This window comes from Callithrix jacchus, chromosome 5 (genome assembly GCF_049354715.1).
Source record: "Callithrix jacchus isolate 240 chromosome 5, calJac240_pri, whole genome shotgun sequence".
NCBI lineage: Eukaryota > Metazoa > Chordata > Mammalia > Primates > Cebidae > Callithrix > Callithrix jacchus.
This window is the reverse complement of record NC_133506.1, coordinates 103,183,844-103,204,065: the sequence shown is the minus strand read 5'-3', so window position 1 is coordinate 103,204,065 and position 20,222 is coordinate 103,183,844. Positions and strand designations below refer to the sequence as shown.

The following is a 20,222-nucleotide window of genomic DNA, read 5'->3' as shown; positions in this document are numbered from 1 at the left end:
CATTGGGAGGATCAGTTGGTCATTAGTACCCAGAAGTGCTCTTGAACAATAGGCACAAGATCTTCCATATATATATATATGTTTCTTTTCTTTTTTTTTTTTTTTTTCAGGTTTTTCCCCCTAAGGTCCTCATTCTTTATCAGTGCCACAAATCCCTCCTACACACTCCCCAGACCTTTCTGAAAGGTGGAACTAATTACACTAGTGAGTCCTCCAGTTTTCTTCAATCTCTTGCAATTTTTCTCATTATAATGATAGGCTCCCACTCCTTATTAAAATGGAATATGCACAGTTAAGCTTAAATTGAACTTTTTCCTCCATCAAGTTAAACTTCCAACTATGTTCTTGGCTAACTTTACCTTTTTGTGATCACTTTAATGTGACCATATCACAAGTTTCTTCTTTTCATTTGGTATATTTCTTACAATGTCTTAGTGAGCCTTATACAAGTACAGAGAGAAGTGTAGAGTTCCTGGCCAGGTGCAGTGTCTCATGACTGTAATCCCAGCACTTTGGTAAGCTGAGGTGGGTGGATCATTTGAGGTCAGGAGTTTAAGACCAGCCTGGCCAAGATGGTGAAACCCTGTTTCTACTAAAAATAAAAAAAATTAGCTGGATATGGTAGCACACACCTGTAATTCCAGCTACTCGGGAGACTGAGGCACAAGAATTGCTTGAACCTGGGAGGTAGAGGTTGCAGTGAGCCAAGATCGTGCCATTGCACTCTAGCCTGGGCAACAGGGTGAGACTTCATCTCAAAAAAAAAAAAAATTTTAATGCCTTACAGATTCTTCCTGCCTGTTGCACAGGCAAAACAGTTCACTAAGACCATGGTATCACAGTAAAGAGTTTAATTAACACAAGGCCAGCCACCCAGGAGTACTAGAGTTATCACTCAAGTCAGTCTCCCCAAAGGCTCAGAGGTTACGGTTTTTCCAAGACAGTTTGATGGGCAAGGGGCTAGAGAATGAGATGTTTGGTTGGGGATGAAATCATAGGGATGTGGAAAACAGTCCTCATGTGCTGAGTCACCATCTGGTTGGGAGCCACAGGACCAGCTGAGTCACAAGTTGCTGGTCTGGGTGGTATCAGCTGGTTGTCAGAAATGCAAAAGTCTGAAAAACATCTCAAAAGGCCAATCTTAGGTTCTGCAATAGGGATGTTATCTACAGGAGCGATTGGGGGAATTACAAATCTTCTAACTTTTGAAACAATGGCTGGTTATACTTTAATTACACATACATGTTAGCCAATTTCAGCCCTCTTATAGTCCCAACCATCTGCCTTTCATTAGTTTTACAAAGGTAGTTTCATTTTGGGAAAGGCTGTTATCATTCTTGCTTTAAGATTAAACTGTAAGCTAAATTCCTCCCAAAGTTAGCTTGGCCTATGCCCAGGAATGACCAAGGACAGCTTGGAGGTTAGAAGCAAGGTGGAGTCTGGGCATGGTGGCTCAATCCTATAATCCTAGCACTTTGGGAGGCCAAGGGGGATGGATCACCTGATGTCAGGAGTTCAAGACAAGCCTGGCCAACATGGTGAAACACCGTCTCTACTAAAAAATACAGAAATTAGCCGGGCATGATGGCAGGTGCCTGTAATCCCAGCTACTCAGGAGGCTGAGATGGGAGAATCACTTGAACCTGGGTGACAGTGGTTGCAGTGAGCTGAGATCATGTCACTTCACTCCAGCCTGGGTGGCTGAGTGAGACTCTGTTTCAAAAAAAAGAATCAAGGTAGAGTAAACTATGTCAGATTTCTCTTACTGTACTAATTTTGCAAAGACAGTTTCATAATCTTAGGTGATTGATAATAGTGAAGCCTGATATGTTCACATTTGCCTTGAGTTAAAATATCTGAAGTAGTACATGTTGGAATAAAATATAAGCGAACATGGCTTAAATTCAAATCCTTTATCATTTCATACAGGAGATTCAATAAGTGTAATTGGCAGAAACAACAGCAACAACTTTGACCTGAACCGAAATTTCCCAGATCAGTTTGTTCACATCACAGATCCTACCCAACCAGAAACTATTGCTGTAATGAGCTGGATGAAGTCCTATCCATTTGTACTTTCAGCAAACCTGCATGGAGGTATGGCAACTTTCCTGGTGGAATTTTATCAGTTTGTAGTGTTATGCTTTCTTAAAATGAGTATCCTGTTACTGCTTTTATGGCAGACAACATTAAAGGTCTTTTCTCATTACTTTTTCAGCCAGTGTCCTGGTTGTTTCTTTCCTCCTTCTTGCTCCCTTTTTTTCCCTCCTCTTCTCTTCTCCTTCTACCTCCATCTCCTCTCTCCACCCCTTTCTCCTCTCTTTTCTCACGTACTACTTCCCTCTCTCTCTCCTCTTTCTTCTCTGTCTTTTCTTTTTTCTCCTCTCCTCTCCCTCTTCCCTGTCTCTCCCCTTACTCTGCTTCTTCCTTCTCCTCTCCTCTTTTTCTCATAATTCTTCAGGTGTTCTGTATTTATCCCTCACATTAGGAACTTGGTAACATGCTCTCTGTCATTCGTAAAAGTTGATCCGAATGTTTAGTTCTGTTTTCTCCCTGAAGGTTAATAAACTCTTTTATGTAAATTTAGATTTTGATACTCTCTTTTACTTGGCATATGCTTAACTGCAGCAGAATGACCACATTCTCGTGTAGTACCTGAGCTTATATACCTCCAAATAATTTAGCAGGGATGGATCGGTTCAATAGGATGAGAGGTCAAGATTAAAAATCATCACAATGTCCAACTAAGGTTGTGAATAAGAGTGAAGGTATCAGTACCCAAGAGAACCAAAATGTGTCCACACATAAACTCACTTGAACAAAATGTTCGTTCATTTAATGGGCAATGCTAATGTATATGAATGTTCAATGTACACGAATGTTCATTCAGGATTACTTACAATAATGAAAAAGCAGAAACAACCCGAACAACCATCATCTGATAAATGGATAATGAAATGTGGTCTACCCTTACAATGAATATTATTTGGCATGAAAAGGAATCAAGTGCTGATACGTGCTACGACATAGATTCTTGAAACCTATGCTAAGTGACAGCCAGTCATAAGAGACCACCTATTATATGATTATTATTTCTTTTTCTCTTTATCAAGGTAATAATTATATTCTTATGAAATGTTCAGAATAGGCATATCCATAGAGACAGAAAGTAGATTAATGATTGGATTGGGCTGGAGTGAATAGTGGTAAGAGGTGATGAGAGAATGATGGATTTTCGGGTTTCTTTTTGGAGTTATGAAAATGTTCTATAACTAGATAGTGGCAGTGGTTGTACACCCCTATGAATAAAAACAACTTTAAATGAGTGAATTTTATGGTATTTGAATTATATCAGTAAAACTACTAAAAAAAAAAGTGACAAATATTAGCACCAGGGACAGTGGGGAAGAAATGTAGTGTTAACATTTATTGGAACATACAGAAGTATCATAGTTGAGACTTCATGGCATTACAGTAGCCTGCCATTTTAGAATGATAGTACATACTGATGGATATTTAGATTTAGGAAGTTAATTGAGATTCTCCAAAAAATGCTTTGAAAGATTGCCAATAGTAGAAAACAGTACTTCTACAGGTGGTAATCATACAGTGTTCTCAAAGAGCCAAATAAATCCAGCCAAACTGAGCTTCATAAGTGAAGGAAAAATAAAATCATTTGCAAACAAGCAAGTACTCAGAGATTTTGTCACCACCAGGCCTGCTTTACAAGAGCTCCTGAAAGAGGCAGTACACATAGAAAGGAACAACCAGTACCAGCCATTCCAAAAACACACTAAATGCTAAAGAGTATCAGCAAAATGAATAATCTACATCAACTAACGGGCAAAACAGCCAGCTAGCATCCAAATGGCAGTATCAAATTCACACATAACAATATTAACCCTAAATGTAAATGGGCTAAATGCACCAATCAAAAGACACAGACTGGCAAATTGGATAAAAAAACAAAACCCATGGGTGTGCTGTATCCAGGAAACCAATCTCACATGCAAGGTTACACAAAGGCTCAAGATAAAGGGATGGAGGAAGATTTACCAAGCAAATGGAGAGCCAAAAAAAGCAGGAGTTGCAATTCTCATCTCTGATAAAATAGACTTTAAAGCAACAAAGATCAAAAGAGACAAAGAAGGTCATTACATAATGGTAAAAGGATCATTACAACAAGAAGAGCTAATGACCCTAAATATATATGGACCCAACACAGGAGCACCTAGATATATAAGGCAAGTTCTTAATGACTTACAAAGAGACTTAGACTCCCACACAATAATAGTGGGAGACTTTAACACTCCACTGTCAATATTAGACAGATCAACCAGACAGAAAATTAACAAGGATATCCAGGGCTTGAACTCAGACCTGGAACAAGCAAACCTGATAGACATTTACAGAACTTTCCACCCCAAATCCACAGAATATACATCTTCTCAGCACCACATCACATCTACTCTAAAATTGACCACATAATTGGAAGTAAAGCACTCCTCAGCAAATGCAAAACAACTGAAATCATAACAAACACTCTCTCAGACCATAGTGCAATCAAGTTAGAACTCAGAACTCAGAAACTAACCCAGAACCGCACAGCTTCATGGAAACTGAACAACTGGCTCTTGAATGTTGACTGGATAAACAATGAAATGAAGGCAGAAATAAAGAAGTTCTTTGAAACCAATGAGAACGAAGACACAACATACCAGAATCTCTGGGACATATTTAAAGCAGTCTCCAGAGGAAAATATATAGCAATAAGTGCCCATATGAGAAGAGTGGAGAGATCCAAAATTGACACCCTATCGTCAAAATTGAAAGAGCTAGAGGAGCAAGATCAAAAAAACTTAAAACCTAGCAGAAGACAAGAAATAACTAAGATTAGAGCAGAACTGAAAGAGATAGAGACACGAAAAACCCTTCAAAAAATCAATAAATCCAAGAGCTGGTTTTTTGAAAAGATCAACAAAATAGACAGACCACTAGCCAGACTGATAAAAAAAGAAAAGAGAACAACCAAATAGATGCAATAAAAAACAATAAAGGGGAAATCACCACAGATTCCACAGAAATTCAAACCATCATTAGAGAATATTACAAACAACTCTATGCACATATACTAGTAAACCTGGAAGAAATGGATAAATTCCTGGACACCTGTTTCCTCCCAAGCCTAAACCAGGAGGAAGCCGAAACTATGAATAGACCAATAACAAGGTCTGAAGTCGAGGCAGCAATTAAGAGCCTACCACCCAAAAAAAGCCCAGGTCCAGATGGGTTCACAGCCAAATTCTACCAGACATACAAAGAGGAGCTGGTACCATTCCTTCTGAAACTATTCCAAATAATCCAAAAAGAGAAAATCTTTCCCAAATCATTTTATGAGACCAACATCATCCTGATACCAAAACCTGGCAGAGACTCAACAAGAAAAGAAAACTTCAGGCCAATATCCATGATGAGTATAGATTGCAAAAATCTTCAATAAAATACTGGCAAGCTGATTGCAACAGCACATCAAAAAACTTACCCATCATGATCAAGTAGGATTCATCCCAGGGACGCAAGGCTGGTTCAACATACGCAAGTCTATAAATGTAATTCACCACATAAACAGAACCAAAACCAAAAACCACATGATTATCTCAATTGACGCAGAGAAGGCATTCGACAAAATTCAACAGCCCTTTATGCTAAAAACCCTCAATAAACTCTGTATTGACGGAACGTATCTCAAAGTAATAAAAGCTATTTACGACAAACCAACAGCCAATATCATACTGAATGGGCAAAAACTGGAAGCACTCCCTTTGAAATCCGGCACTAGACAGGGATGCCCTCTTTCACCACTCCTATTCAATATAGTACTGGAAGTTCTAGCCAGAGCAATCAGGCAAGAAAAAGAAATAAAGGGTATTCAAATAGTAAAGGAGGAAGCCAAATTGTCTCTATTTGCAGACGACATGATAGTATACCTAGAAGACCCCATCGTCTCAGCCCAAAATCTCCTGAAACTGATAAGCAACTTCAGCAAAGTCTCAGGATATAAAATCTATGTGCAAAAATCACAAGCATTCCTATACAGCAATAACAGACTTAAAGAGAGCCAAATCAAGAATGAACTGCCATTCACAATTGCTACAAAAAGAATAAAATACCTAGGAATACAACTTACAAGGAACCTAAGGGACCTCTTCAAGGAAAACTACAAACCATGCTCAACAAAATAAGAGAGAACACAAACAGATGGAGAAACATTCCATGTTCATGGTTAGGAAGAATCAATATCGTGAAAATGGCTATACTGCCCAAAGTAATTTACAGAGACTCAACGCTATCCCCATCAAGCTACCATTGACTTTCTTCACAGAACTGGAAAAAAGCACCATGAACTTCATATGGAACCAAATGAGAGACAGCATAGCCAAGTCAATTCTAAGCAAAAAGAACACAGCGGGAGGCATCACACTACTGGACTTCAAACTATACTACAAGGCTACAGTAATCAAAACAGCATGGTACTGGTACCAAAACAGAGATATAGACCAATGGAACAGAACAGAGGCATCGGAGGCAACACAACATATCTACAACCTTTCAATCTTTGTTAAACCTGACAAAAACAAGCAATGGGGAAAGGATTCCCTGTTTAATAAATGGTGTTGGGAAAACTGGCTAGCCATGTGCAGAAAGCAGAAACTGGACCCCTTCCTGACACCTTACACTAAAATCAACTCCAGATGGATTAGACTTAAACATAAGACCTGGTACCATAAAAACCCTAGAAGAAAATGTAGGTAAAACCATTCAGGACATAGGAGTAGGCAAGGACTTCATGACCAAAACACCAAAAGCATTGGTAACAAAAGCCAAAATAGACAAATGGGACCTAATGAAACTCCACAGCTTCTGCACGGCAAAAGAAACAGTCACTAGAGTGAATCGGCAACCAATAGAATGGGAAAAAATTTCTGCAGTTTACCCGTCTGACAAAGGGCTGATATCCAGAATTTACAAAGAACTCAAACAGATTTACAGGAAAAAAACAAGCCCATTCAAAAATGGGCAAAGGATATGAACAGACACTTTACAAAAGAAGACATACATGAGGCCAACAAACATATGAAAAAATGCTTATCATCACTGGACATTAGAGAGATGCAAATCAAAGCCACATTGAGATACCATCTCACGCCAGTAAGAATGGCAATCATTAAAAAATCTGGAGACAACAGATGCTGCAGAGGATATGGAGAAATAGGAACACTTTTACACTGTTGGTGGGAGTGTAAATTAGTTCAACCATTGTGGAAGACAGTGTGGTGATTCCTCAAGGCCTTAGAAATAGAAATTCCATGTGACCCAGCAATCTCATTACTGGGTATATATCCAAAGGACTATAAATCGTTCTACTATAAGGACACATGCACATGAATGTTCATTGCAGCACTGTTCACAATAGCAAAGACCTGGAAGCAACCCAAATGCCCATCGATGATAGACTGGACTGGGAAAATGTGGCACATATACACCTGGAATATTATGCAGCAATCAAAAATGATGAGTTCGTGTCGTTTGTAGGGACATGGATGAATCTGGAGAACATCATGCTCAGCAAACTGACACAAGAACAGAAAATGAAATACCGCATATTCTCACTCATAGGCGGGTGATGAAAAATGAGAACACATGGACACAGGGAAGGGAATACTAAACACTGGGGTCTGTTGGGGGGAATAGGGGAGGGACAGCGGCGGTGGGGAGCTGGAGAGGGATAGCCTGGGGAGAAATGCCAAATGTGGGTGAAGGGGAGGAAGGCAGCAAAACACACTGCCATGTGTGTACCTATGCAACTATCTTGCATGTTCTGCACATGTACCCCAAAACCTAAAATGCAATAAAAAATGGAAAATAAAAAGGAGCCAAATAAGAATTAGGAAGTTATACCCTGGTTGGCAAAATAAATTTTTTGCTTTTTTTTAAATATTTTATGTGTTTAATGTTATGTTTGATAGAAGACACTTTTTTATTTACAGCTTTAATGTGCTCAGAATCAATCACACATCATGTTGGCTAAATCTGAAAAGTTAATAATGGTTACATTCCTTTGAAAATAAGTCACAGATGTACAGATGTGGTATCAAGACCTTGGCATGCTGAGAGGTGGGAATCTTCAGTCATGTAAACATCTTTGTTTCCATAACATATTTTGTTTTCTCATCTTAAAATCTTTATTTAAATGGAGTTTAGAATCTTGGCAAAGCAGTTTAAAGGAGAATTTCTTTGCTGTTTTACAGGAGTAAAAAACCTCACAGATTCTGCAGCTAGAGCTTGAGAATTCAGCTAACAAAAGGCAGATTAAAAGGAAAGAGCATACAAATTTTATTTGCTATTAATATTTGTATGTGGCACAAGCCACAGGCGGTGGGGGAGTTCATAGGAAAGACATGAAACCCTCAAAAAGCCAGTAAGTGTTGAGGACTTAGTGATCTTAGAACAAAGGGTGATACCTTGTGGAAAAGTGACTACACAAAGGAAGGGGTTTAAACTTTTAGGGGTGGTAAATTGTAGGAAAGTTACTAGGAAATCTGTGGGGGAAACTACTACACGATGAGGGTTGTTTTACCAAGGTTTGTTTGTGTCAGCTCATCTTGGCATTGACTATCCCATCTCTGATGGTACTAAGAAGGTAACTTTCTCACAGGAAATTTATGCCCTAATTTTAGGCAGAAATGGGAAGGGTAGATAGCCTTTCCTACATATGCTGTTTCTCAGTTGCCTTCAGCTCTAAATAATTAATATGCTAAAGAGTCATATTCTGGGGCAGCATATTCTGATTCCCTTCACTGCCAACTTTATAATTTAGAAGGATCTTGAAAGATTATAGGGGAAAACAATATTTTTCATAAATTTTCAAAAATTTTGATACTAGTTTTTTTATTGAGGTGAAGTTTACATAATTCCAGTGGCATTTAGTGCATTCACAGTGTTTTGCAACTGCCCCCTCTATCTTGTTCCAAAACATTTTTATCTCCCCAAAAGGATACCCTATACCCATTTAACGGTGACTTCCCATCCCCTTCTTCCCTCAACTCCTGGTAACCACCAATCTTTGTTCTGTCTTTAGGGATTTACCTATTCTGGATATTTCATAGATATGGAATCATATAACATGTGACCTTTTGTGTCTGGCTTCTTTCATTTAACATAGTGTTTTCTAGGTTCATTCATGTTGTAGCATATATCAGTACTTCATTCCTTTCTATGGCTGAATAATAGTACATTGTATATACATGTACATATATCAGTATCACATTTTCTTTATCCATTTACTTACTAATAGACATTTGAGTTGTTTCTACTTTTTGACTACAATGAAAAATGCTTCTGTGCCCATTGGCATTCAAATATCTATTTGAATTCCTGTTTTCCTTTCCCCATCCCCCCAACCCTTGTTTTGAAACCTAGTCTTACTCTGTCACCCAGGCTGGAGTGTAAGTGGTGTGATCATGGCTCACTGCAGCCTCAAACTCCTGTCAGGCAGTCCTCCCATGTCAGCCTCCCAAGTAGCTGGAACTGCAGGCATACACCATCACACCTGGCTTATTTTTAATTTTTTATAGAGACAGGGTCTCCCAGTGTTGCCAAGGCTGATCTTGAACTCTTGGGCTCAAGCAATCCACCCGCCTTGGCCTCCCACGAAGTGCTGAGATTATAGGCATGAGCCACTGTACCCAGCCCCTGTATTCAGTTGTTTTGTTTATACACCTAGGAGTGGAATTGACATATGATAATTGCATGTTAAGCTTTTTGAGGAATTGCCAGACTGTTTTCCACAGCAGCTGGATTATTTTACATTCCCGCCAGCAATGTTTGAGATTCCAGTTTCTTCGTATACTCGCCAACAGTTATTATTTTCTATTTTTATTATTATAGCCATCCTAGTAGTTGAGAAGTGGTACCTCATTTTGGTTTTAGTGTGCATTTCCCCGATAACTAATGATGCTGAGCATCTTTTCATGAGCTTGTTGGCCATTTATATATCTTCTTTGGAGAAATACCTCTTCAAGTCCTTTGCCCAATTTTTAATTAGGTTTTAGTCGTTGTTATTTAAGAGTTTTAAAATATATTCTAGATGCTGGACCCTTATCAGATAACTGGCTTGCAAAATATTTTCCCCTTTTCTCTTTCTTATGTCCTTCATGTGTAGAAGTTTTTTATTTTAATGCAGTTTAATTTATCTGTTTTTTTCTTTTGTTGCTAGTTCTTTTTGTATTGATGCCCATTATTTTTTTGAGGTAGACTGTTTGGTAGAAGTACTATAAATCTTTTATGCCTTTTTTGGCTTTAGAAAATTAGCCATTTAAAAGATATTTTCTCTATTCACTTTGATTTTCTATTGAAGAAATTAGTATATTTTTCATTTCTATTGAGGAAATTAATTCTGCTTGGCAAATTTTATTGTTTTCCCTTCTCTGGCAGTATTCTGAAAAGCTTGTTTTATGTTAGTGATGCATTTTGAAACAGACAACATGATACATTTTCCTCTTTTCCCTTATAGGTTCTTTAGTGGTTAACTACCCTTTTGATGATGATGAACGAGGAGTTGCCACATATAGTAAATCACCAGATGATGCTGTGTTTCAACAAATAGCACTTTCTTATTCCAAGGTAGGCTTGTGTTTGAATATAAGATGCCATGAAATTAATTCTTTCATCAAAAAATATGCTTTAAAGTTCTGCAACACTCAGGTGAAGTGATTCCTTAGTTAAGAAAGCAGGATTTTTTCAGTTGTTTCTGAAAAACAGCTGTTTCTCCTGTTTCCTACCTCAGTTTTGAATATACTACACATCTTTCTCCATTGGCCTTTTACCTATGGTTTTTGCATAGTACCTGAAACATAGCATGTCAGTTTATTTCATTTGACAAATAACTTATAAGCCGAGTAAAGTAGACCAAGACAGGGGCTTAATGAAGTATAGCTCTGGAGCCAAGAAGTCTTGTCTACCACCTGTTTTTGTAAATAAAATTCTATTGACACACAGCTACAACTATATTTTTATATATTGTGTGTGTCTGCTTTCTCCTTCAACATTCGAAAGTAAGTCAGTATAATCTACTATATTAAAAAACTGAAGAAGAAAAATCCTGTAATCATCTTAATAGATGCAAAGGGCAGAGTTGAGTAGTTGCAACAAAGACTTTTGGGCCGGGTGCGGTGGCTGACTCCTGTAATCCCAGCACTTTGGGAGGCCGAGGCGGGTGGATCACGAGGTCAAGAGATCAAGACCATCCTGGTCAACATGGTGAAACCCCGTCTCTACTAAAAATACAAAAAAAATTAGCTGGGCATGGTGGTGCATGCCTGTAATCCCAGCTACTCGGGAGGCTGAGGCAGGAGAATTGCCTGAACCCAGGAGGCGGAGGTTGTGGTGAGATTGCGCCATTGCACTCCAGCCTGGGTAACAAGAGCGAAACTCCGTCTCAAAAAAAAAAAAAAAAAGACTTTTGGATCTAAAAAGTCTAAAATATTTGCTGTCCGGTTCTTTACAGGAAAAAAAAATGCCAAACTTTAATCTAAGATCCCATAGTTGCATATAACAAAGAAACGCAGGCAGAAAATTTCTGTATTTTCCAAACTTCCTATAAGGAACATGGATTGCCCTTATAATCAGGAACGTTAAAATGTGTGTGTGTGAAAATTTAATTTAAAAATCGTTCTTAGGGCTGGGCATGGTGGCTCACACCTGGAATCCCAGCACTTTGATAGGGCAAGGCGGGAGGATTGCTTGAGCTCAGGAATTTGAGACCAGCTTGGGCAACATAGCAAGAGCTTGCCTCTACTAAAAATAAAAAAAATTAGCCAGTCATGGTGACATACATTTTTTATTCCACCTATTTAGGAGGCTGAGGTGGGGGGATCGCTTGATCCCAGGAGATTGAGGTTGAAGTGAGCTTGATCACGACACTGTACTTCAGCCTGCGTGACAAAGCTGAGACCCTGTCTCAAAAAAATAAAAATCGTTCTTAGAAAAAATGTTAAATGTTGAGGTGTGTAAACTAGGCTTGTTAGTTTCAGTTTTTGGTGTTACAACTGAATTAGTATTAGTGTTGGTTATATTGGTACTATTATTGGTTATAGGTAATGAGTATTATTACTGTAACTCTGTGCTCTCTAGTTGCAGCCGTAAATCATTCTACTTTTCCCACTCCCTCATTCTCTACAAATGAATCTTGTGAGATTGTTCAGAGTTTCTACTAGAGGAGTACAGCTGTTCATTTCACTTTAGAGAATTATTGCCTTCTGTTTGGATATAAGTATTTTTTTGAAGTACATGTGTGGAGTAATAAGAGGAGAATGGATAGTGTCCCAACCCTCAAAATAAAAATTAAATTGTCAGATTTTGTATATATTCCCATCACGTTCTATGCTCATTCTCATGATTTCTGCTTTTTGCCTTCATTATGGCTTCCAGTTCTTTATCTTCTCTTTGTTTTCTTAGACCATTAACCCTTTTGATTTGATTTACCTTTCTATGTAGCCTAGACCCATGGACATACATTTTCAGTGATTCTCCTAAGGATCTTATATACCCTTTTGACATAACTGCTTTGCCCTCCAATCCTCAGTAATTACCATTATCTCTTTTCTCCATTCCAATATTACAAGTACAGGCCAGAGTAGTCACAGTCACAGCAATTTGCTATAGTCCATATGTATGCTCTCCAACTTCAGCTGAACCCTCAGTCCTACGTGACAGTATTTCCTGTTTAGCTACTTGACTCCCTGGCTCATTTCCCACTGTGGTGATTCAGAGCCTTTGTCCTCTATCTGAGCCTCCTATTCCAGCTCTATCCCTCTTATTCCTAGTAGATCACTTTGCATTGAACTAAAGTAGAACTTTGAGTAATCTGATGTGAGTTCACTAAGATTCTGTCTTCTCAATTGTTATTCATCTGTGTCTTAACAATATTCTCCATTTCTTGATCCCACTGCCTTCTGCCTCCTGGAATACTGTGTCTTCATATCTTATTTTATAAATGGAAAGGTGATAAACTCCACAGTCTTCACTCACAACCTCCTTTTTCTTGGTCAGTAAGCAGCTCCTCTAAAAACAATGTCTTCTGCTAACTTTAATAAGCCCACATGAAACTGCTATTCCAAGTTTCTTTATATTTACTCTTCAAAACTTCTGAAAAGTAAATAGTCTTGGGAGACTTCTGAGCAGCCAAAGACAATGATGGCTATGTGATAACCAACCTCCCAGAATTTTTCTTTAAACAATATAAAACAACTTTATAACTACCAAATTTTACACAAAACCACACTGTTGGCATCACAGAAGATCCTGAAACTGTAAAACAACTGTAAATCTTTTTAAAAAATCAAGAAATTTCAGGATGCTCTATCATGTACCCACCCCACCTTCACCCCACTACAAGGCTTCATGGTGAGGTAAAGCAGACTGAGAAAACTTATGGAGAAGACAGAAGTGGGTACCAGTGAAGGGCAGCTGTGAAGGTGATTTGGAATGACCGCCATACATAACATATGCACTAAATCCGAAAATACTAAAGGAGTAACTGAGCAGATGAGAGCTCTGGAATACAGGGAAGAGATTTCAAAATGCACAGAACTTAAAGGATCCGGTGAGATTTAATGGGATAAGCACAATTTAAAAGGAGGGAATGGTTACAGGGAGATCTTCAAAACTCATAGCTTCTGGAGGAGGAAAAAAAAGGCAAAAAAAGAAATGAAGAAGTGCTCCTTGGTAATTAGATGGTGAATGAGAAAAAGAAAATGTGGAGGAAAATGTAAGGTTTTTACAAGACAGAAAATAACTTTAAAATCAGAAGACTCCCAGCTCCACCCTTACCACCAAGACAAATAAATAAAACAATCACACTGAGGTACCTGGATTTTGCTAGACTGACGGAAAAGCGTACCATTAAGGTAGGAATTATATTAAATGCCCAATCTCATAAAAATGAACAAGGGGAAAATAAAGTCCATGGAAGACGATTGCAGAAAATTAGGAAATGAAATTTCACATATAGAAACTAAGGAAACCCCACCATTAGCAAAAAATAAGAAGCAGAAGAAAACTGTTCAGTTGGCACTCTAAACAGATTAAGTATACCCAAACATACATTGACAATATGAGAAACTACCTCATCTCAGATAGTCAAAAAATAAAAACAGAAGCCAGGAAACAAAAACCAAGGAGAAATAAAGTTTATAGGACTCAGAAAAAAATGGAAGAAAAAGACAAAATTATCTCTGAAATGAAGAAGAAATGACAAAAGTTAGGGAACTCATACATCCAATTCCAAACTTACTGTAAAGCTACAGTAATTAAGACAGTGTGGTATTGGCATAAGGACAGGCGCATAGATCAATGAAATAGAACTGAAAGCCCAGGAAAAGATTCTTAGTTGATGGTCAGTTTTTTTTTTTTAGACAAGGATGCCAAGGCAATTCAATAGGCAAAGATTCGATTTTTAAAATAAGTGGTGCTGTGACAATTGGATATTTATATGCAAAAGAATAAACTAGATACTTTCCTCATACCACACCCCAAAATTAGCTCAAAATAGGTCATAAACCTAAATATAAAAACTAAAACCATAAAACTAAAAAAAAAAAAAGGAATAATAAATCTTTGTGACCTTGGTTCTCCTCTAGATATGACATCAAACGCATAGTGACAAAAAAAGATTGATACATTTGATATCAAGATTAAAAACTTATTTACTGCAAAGAAAACTATTCGTTTTTTAGTTCTGCTGTAACAAAATTCCACAAACTGAGTGGTCTAATGTAATGGTTACTGCCAAGTTTAAAATGAGGAACCTGAGGCCAGTATAAGAACAATCAGCTGCAAATTTATTTATCTCCCGGGTGAAGTTCTTTGGTCCTAAGGAAAAGGGGGGCCAGAAAAGTCACGCTTGACTTCTCAGGGCAGGGGGTTTTATGGGGGGTTGGGGGGGTGGCCTAGGATACATGGGGTGGGCTGCCATTGGGTAAGGCTTGGCGGGATTTCTTCAATTTTTGTGGGTTCAGCTGTATAGTTTAGTGCTGAGAGTGCACAGTTTAGTGCTGAGGTTCAAATGCATAGCTTGGTACTGAGAATGCATAGTCTAGTGCTAAATGTAGACCTGGGGGCAGAATGCAGAAATGGGTGAGGGGAGCCCGCATGGAGGAGCCAGATGCTGAGTAATGTGTTCTGCCTGATAAGCTGTTATCAGGCATAGAGATGGGTGGGTGTTGTTCATCCGGCTCTTAGCAAGGCTATCGGCCATACATCTAAGACAACAGAAATTTATTGTCTCACAGTTATGGAGGCCAGAAGTCCAAAATCACAGTGTTGCCAGGGCCATGCTCCCTCTGAAACTGGAAGAATCCTTCCTTGTTTCTCACTGGTTTCTGGTGCTTTGCTGGCAACTTTTGGCATTCCTTCACTTCTAGCTGCATCACTCCAACCCTTCATCATCACATGGCATTCTCCCTGTGTCTTTGTATCCCAGTTTCCCCTTTGTATGAGGACACTGTCATATTGGAATAGGACCTGTGCCAATCACCTTATTTTAACTTGATTACCTCTTTAAGGAACTTATTTTCAAATAAGATCACATTCTGAGGTACTGAGGGTTAGGACTTCAACATATTTTTGGAAGACACAACTCAATCCATAACTGATAACATCAAGGAAGTAAAAAGACAACCCACAGAAGCTGGGTGTGGTGGTACTCCCTGTAGTCCCGGTTACTTGGGAGGCTGAGGCTGAAGAATTGCTTAAGCCCAGGCGGTAGAGGCTATTATGAACTATGATCATGCCACTGCACTCCAGCTTGGGCAACAGAAAGAGACCTCAGCCCCCTCAAAAAATAAGTAAATAAAAAGATGACCCACAGAATAAGAGAAAATTTTTGTAAATCATATATCTGATAAACATCTTAGATCTAGAATATATAAATAAATCTTACAGCTAAATAGTAAAACAACAAACATCCAAGTGAAAAATGGGCAAAGGATCTGACATTTCTCTAAAAAAGATGAAATGGTCAACAAGAACATGAAAAGATGCTCAATATTAGTAGGCAGCAGAGAAATGCAAATCAATACCACAGTAAGATACCCCTTCTTATCCACTAGGATGGCTGTAATTTAAAAAATGGAAAATATGTATAGGCAAAGATATGGAGAAATTGGAACCTTTGTACGTACATTGCTAGTGGGATGTAAAATGGTATAACTGCCTTGGAAAACAGTCTGGTAGTGCCTCAAAACATTAAATATAGAATTATAGTATGAACCAGCATTCCACTGCTAGGTATATACCCTAGTACAAGAGAAATGGAAATGTATTCACACAAAAACTTGTACATGAATATTTGTAGTAGCATTATTCATAATAGCCCCAAATGGAAACAACCCAAATGTCTATCAACTACTGATGAATGGGTAAACAATCTGATAAGTAGACATTTAAAAAAAAAAATCATACAGTGGAATATTATTCAGCCATAAAAAATAATGAAGTACTGATACATGGTACAACTTGAATGAACCTTGAAAACATGCTAAGTGAAATAAGTCACAAGAGACTACATATTGTATGATTCAATTTATATGTAATGTATAGACGAACCCATAGAGGCACAGAGAAAGTAGATTGGTGATTGCCTAGGATTTGCAGTGGGGGTGGGGAGTGGAGATTGGGGATAAATGGAGAATGCCAATAGGTGTAGAGTTTCTCTTTGGGGTGATGAAATGTCCTAAAATTTATTGTGGTGGGTGGTTATACAACTCTGTGAATACTAAAAACCATTGATTTGTACACTTTAAATGGAATTTGAATGTCATCCTAGTCAGTTGTGTGGAATGTAAACTATATCTCAATAAAGTGGATTTTGAAAACCTAAAGAAGACTGAGGGGTGCATCATCCATTCTCTATTCACATATAAGTTAAAAAAAAATCAGTATATAAAAGTTACATGGCCAGGTGTAGTGGCTCACACCTGTAATCCCAGCACTTTGGGAGGCAAAGGCAGGTAGATCACTTGAGGTCAGGAGTTCGAAACCAGCCTGTCCAACATGGCAAAACCCCATCTCTACTAAAAATACAGAATTAGCTGGGCATGGTGGTGCATGCCTGTAATCCCAGCTACTTGGGAGGCTGAGGCAGGAAAATCACTTGAACCTGGGAGGTAGAGGTTGTAGTGAGCCAAGATCATGCCACTGCACTCAGCCTGGGCAGCGAGAGCAAACCTCCATCTCAAAAAAAAAAAAAAAAAGTTATATAACCAGACCTGGTGTGATGGCTCACACCTGTAATCCCAACACTTTGGGAGGCTGAGGTGGGCAGATCGCTTGAGCCGCAGAAGCTCAAGACCAGCCTGGGAAACATGGTGAAACCCCATCTCTACAAAAAATATAAAAATTAGCCAGATGTGGAGGTGCATGCCTGTAGTCCCAGCTACTCAGGAGGCTGAGGTGGAAGGATCACCTGAGCATGGGGAAATTGAGGCTGCAATGAGCTGTGCTTCTACCACTGCACTCTTGGCTGGGTGACAAAACAAGACCCAGATTCAAAACCAAAACAAAATAAAAGCAAAAGAGCATACATATAATTATTACCATAATCTAAAATTATAGTTTTTTATTTGATAAGAGAGTGATGGGATGATAAGCCCATAATTGGCATATTAAGTTTCTAAAGGGGGATTGTTTATTTTATTTTATTTTTATTAAGGCAGAGTCTTGCTTTGTCACCCAGGCTGCAGTTCAGTGGTGCAATTGTGGCTTACTGCAGCCTTGACCTCCTTGACGGGGTCAAGCTATTTTCCCATCTCAGCCTCCCCAGGAGCTGGGACTACAGGCACGTACCACCATGCTTGACGTTTTGTTTTGTTTTGTTTTGTTTTTGTAGAGACAAGGTCTCATTGTGTTGCCCAGGCTGGTCTTGAACTTCTGAGCTCAAGCAGTTCTCCCACCTTGGCCTCCCAAAGTGTTGGAATTATAGGCAGGAGCTTGCCTGTCCTTGTTCATGTATTTTAGAGTTAAATGGTTGATTCTTTGTGGTAGAAAAATGGGAAATTATTATTTTTCTCTTTATACTTTCAGTACTTTTTTCCGTTTTAAAAAGAGATAAATGAAGTTTTGACCATCTTTCGAAGCTCAGTTTCTTCTAGGAAACTCCCGCTGCTACTCTAATCAGATGTAATCTTTCTTTCCTCTTTCAATGGCATTTATTTGTGCCTCCATGGCAGTTTTCTTGCCTTCATCGAGTGATCAGTTGCATGCCTCCTGTATGCTAAATGTTGAGGACACAGAGACACAAAACTGTTTCAAGGAATAGTGTATTGTCTTTAGGGAAGAAAAAGATACAACTAGTTGTAATAGGATAAGATAATTGTACAGAGGGCAGTCAGAGCACAGAAGGGCCATCTTATTCCCACTAGAAGTCGGGAAGAGCTGCTTACTCTCATTATATGTATACTATCTTTTTGGACTTTAAGCTCCTTGAAAGCATGAAACAAAAGTATGAATATGAGCAGAAGGTTTTTTTTAGAGAGGGGTTTGCCTGGGTTTTATATTACGTCTAATTGCAAGTAATAAATGAAGTCATCAATATTTTCTTTCTTTCTTTTCTTTTCTTTTTTTTTTTTTTTTCCAAGACGGGGTTTCACCATGTTCGTCAGGCTGGTCTTGAACTCCCGACCTCAGATGATCTGCCCGCCTTGGCCTCCAAAGTGCTTGGATTATAGGCGTGAGCCACCACGTCCAGCCAAAGTTGTCAATATTTTCTTACAGAGCACATTTAAGTTTGATTTTTAAAAACAGATAAGTTCACATAGTGAAAAATCAAAATGGCATAAAAAGCTATACATTGAAAAGTCTCACTGCTCATATCCCCACCTCACTCCCACCTCCACCCCTCACGCACCCTGTTGAAAGCTAGTTTTATTATTTTCCTGTATCTTCCCAGAATTTTTTGATGGAGATGCAAACAAATATAAGTAAAGATTCTTTTTGTTTTTCCAGGAAAATTCCCAGATGTTTCAAGGTAGACCTTGCAAGAATATGTATCCTAATGAATATTTTCCTCATGGAATAACAAATGGAGCTAATTGGTATAATGTCCCAGGTAAAGGTTCTTTTATATCAAGGCCTTAGAAACTCGATGGCCTTTCTGCTTTCCTAGATGGTGCTGATCTTTTAATTTTGAGAAATAATCATTATTTTTAAAACATTGTTTAAATAGTTAAAAATATTTAAATAATCTTTTCAACTACTTTTATGTTTTATGTACATTGAGGTTTGAGTAAGAATAATGCGCTAAATCTTATTAAAGTGTTACATTTTGCTTCTGGCTATTACTGTGCTAATAGGAAGAGTGTAAGCTATATTTGAACAATTAAGCATGAAGGTATAGCTATTTGTAATAGCTAGAAGTAAAATGTAACACTTTAATCACTAAAACTTCATCAAAGTGTTACATTTTACTTCTGGCTGTTACAAAGAATCTTACATGTGCTAATAGTAAGAGTATAAGCTATATTTGAACAATTAAACATGAAAGTATAGGTGTTTTGCTTGTATTATAACCATCAAAGTGCCCTCACATGAACGCATTACTGTTTTCAGTCAATGCTAATAAGAAATGAATTTGGCTTTTTACTAGGAATATTGCTTACCTTTTGGAATCTGAGCTGTTTAGAACTTCTTCAGAGTGATTAATTTTAATTTTTATCCCTTAGGAGGTATGCAGGACTGGAACTATTTACAGACAAATTGCTTTGAAGTGACTATTGAACTAGGTTGTGTGAAATACCCATTTGAGAAAGAGCTGCCAAATTTTTGGGAACAGAATCGAAGATCTCTAATCCAGTTTATGAAACAGGTGACTATGCAGGAGTGAAGTATGAAATTTCTCCTTAGGGTGAATAGATTTTTGTGTGTACACATGGTTTTTATGCAGTGATTTTAGAATATACGCTTTAAAATTTCAATTTGTTTTAGTATATTTAACCAATTTGTATATTCCAAGGGGTTTAGTATATTTATCTAGAAAATTCATGGATGGAAATGAGGATATTTGTATGCATGAGGAAAAGTTGAAGAAAATGATTAAACAAGGTAGTGATGTTTCGCTCTTAGAGGTTAGTGGTCACTTTTTACTCTGTGTTTATAAAAGACCAACA

General features: G+C 38.1%; 1 protein-coding gene across 2 annotated transcripts in view; it reads left to right on the top strand.

Moving 5' to 3' along the window:
• CPD (carboxypeptidase D) overlaps positions 1-20,222 on the top strand; it is a 77,381-nt gene that overhangs the window by 34,904 nt on the left and 22,255 nt on the right. For both annotated transcript variants that reach the window (XM_008997139.5, XM_002748211.7), the window contains exons 7-10: positions 1,930-2,097; positions 10,574-10,683; positions 19,063-19,165; positions 19,779-19,921. In XM_008997139.5, the coding sequence (XP_008995387.1) occupies positions 1,930-2,097; positions 10,574-10,683; positions 19,063-19,165; positions 19,779-19,921 (524 nt within the window). The remainder of the gene's footprint in view (positions 1-1,929; positions 2,098-10,573; positions 10,684-19,062; positions 19,166-19,778; positions 19,922-20,222) is intronic.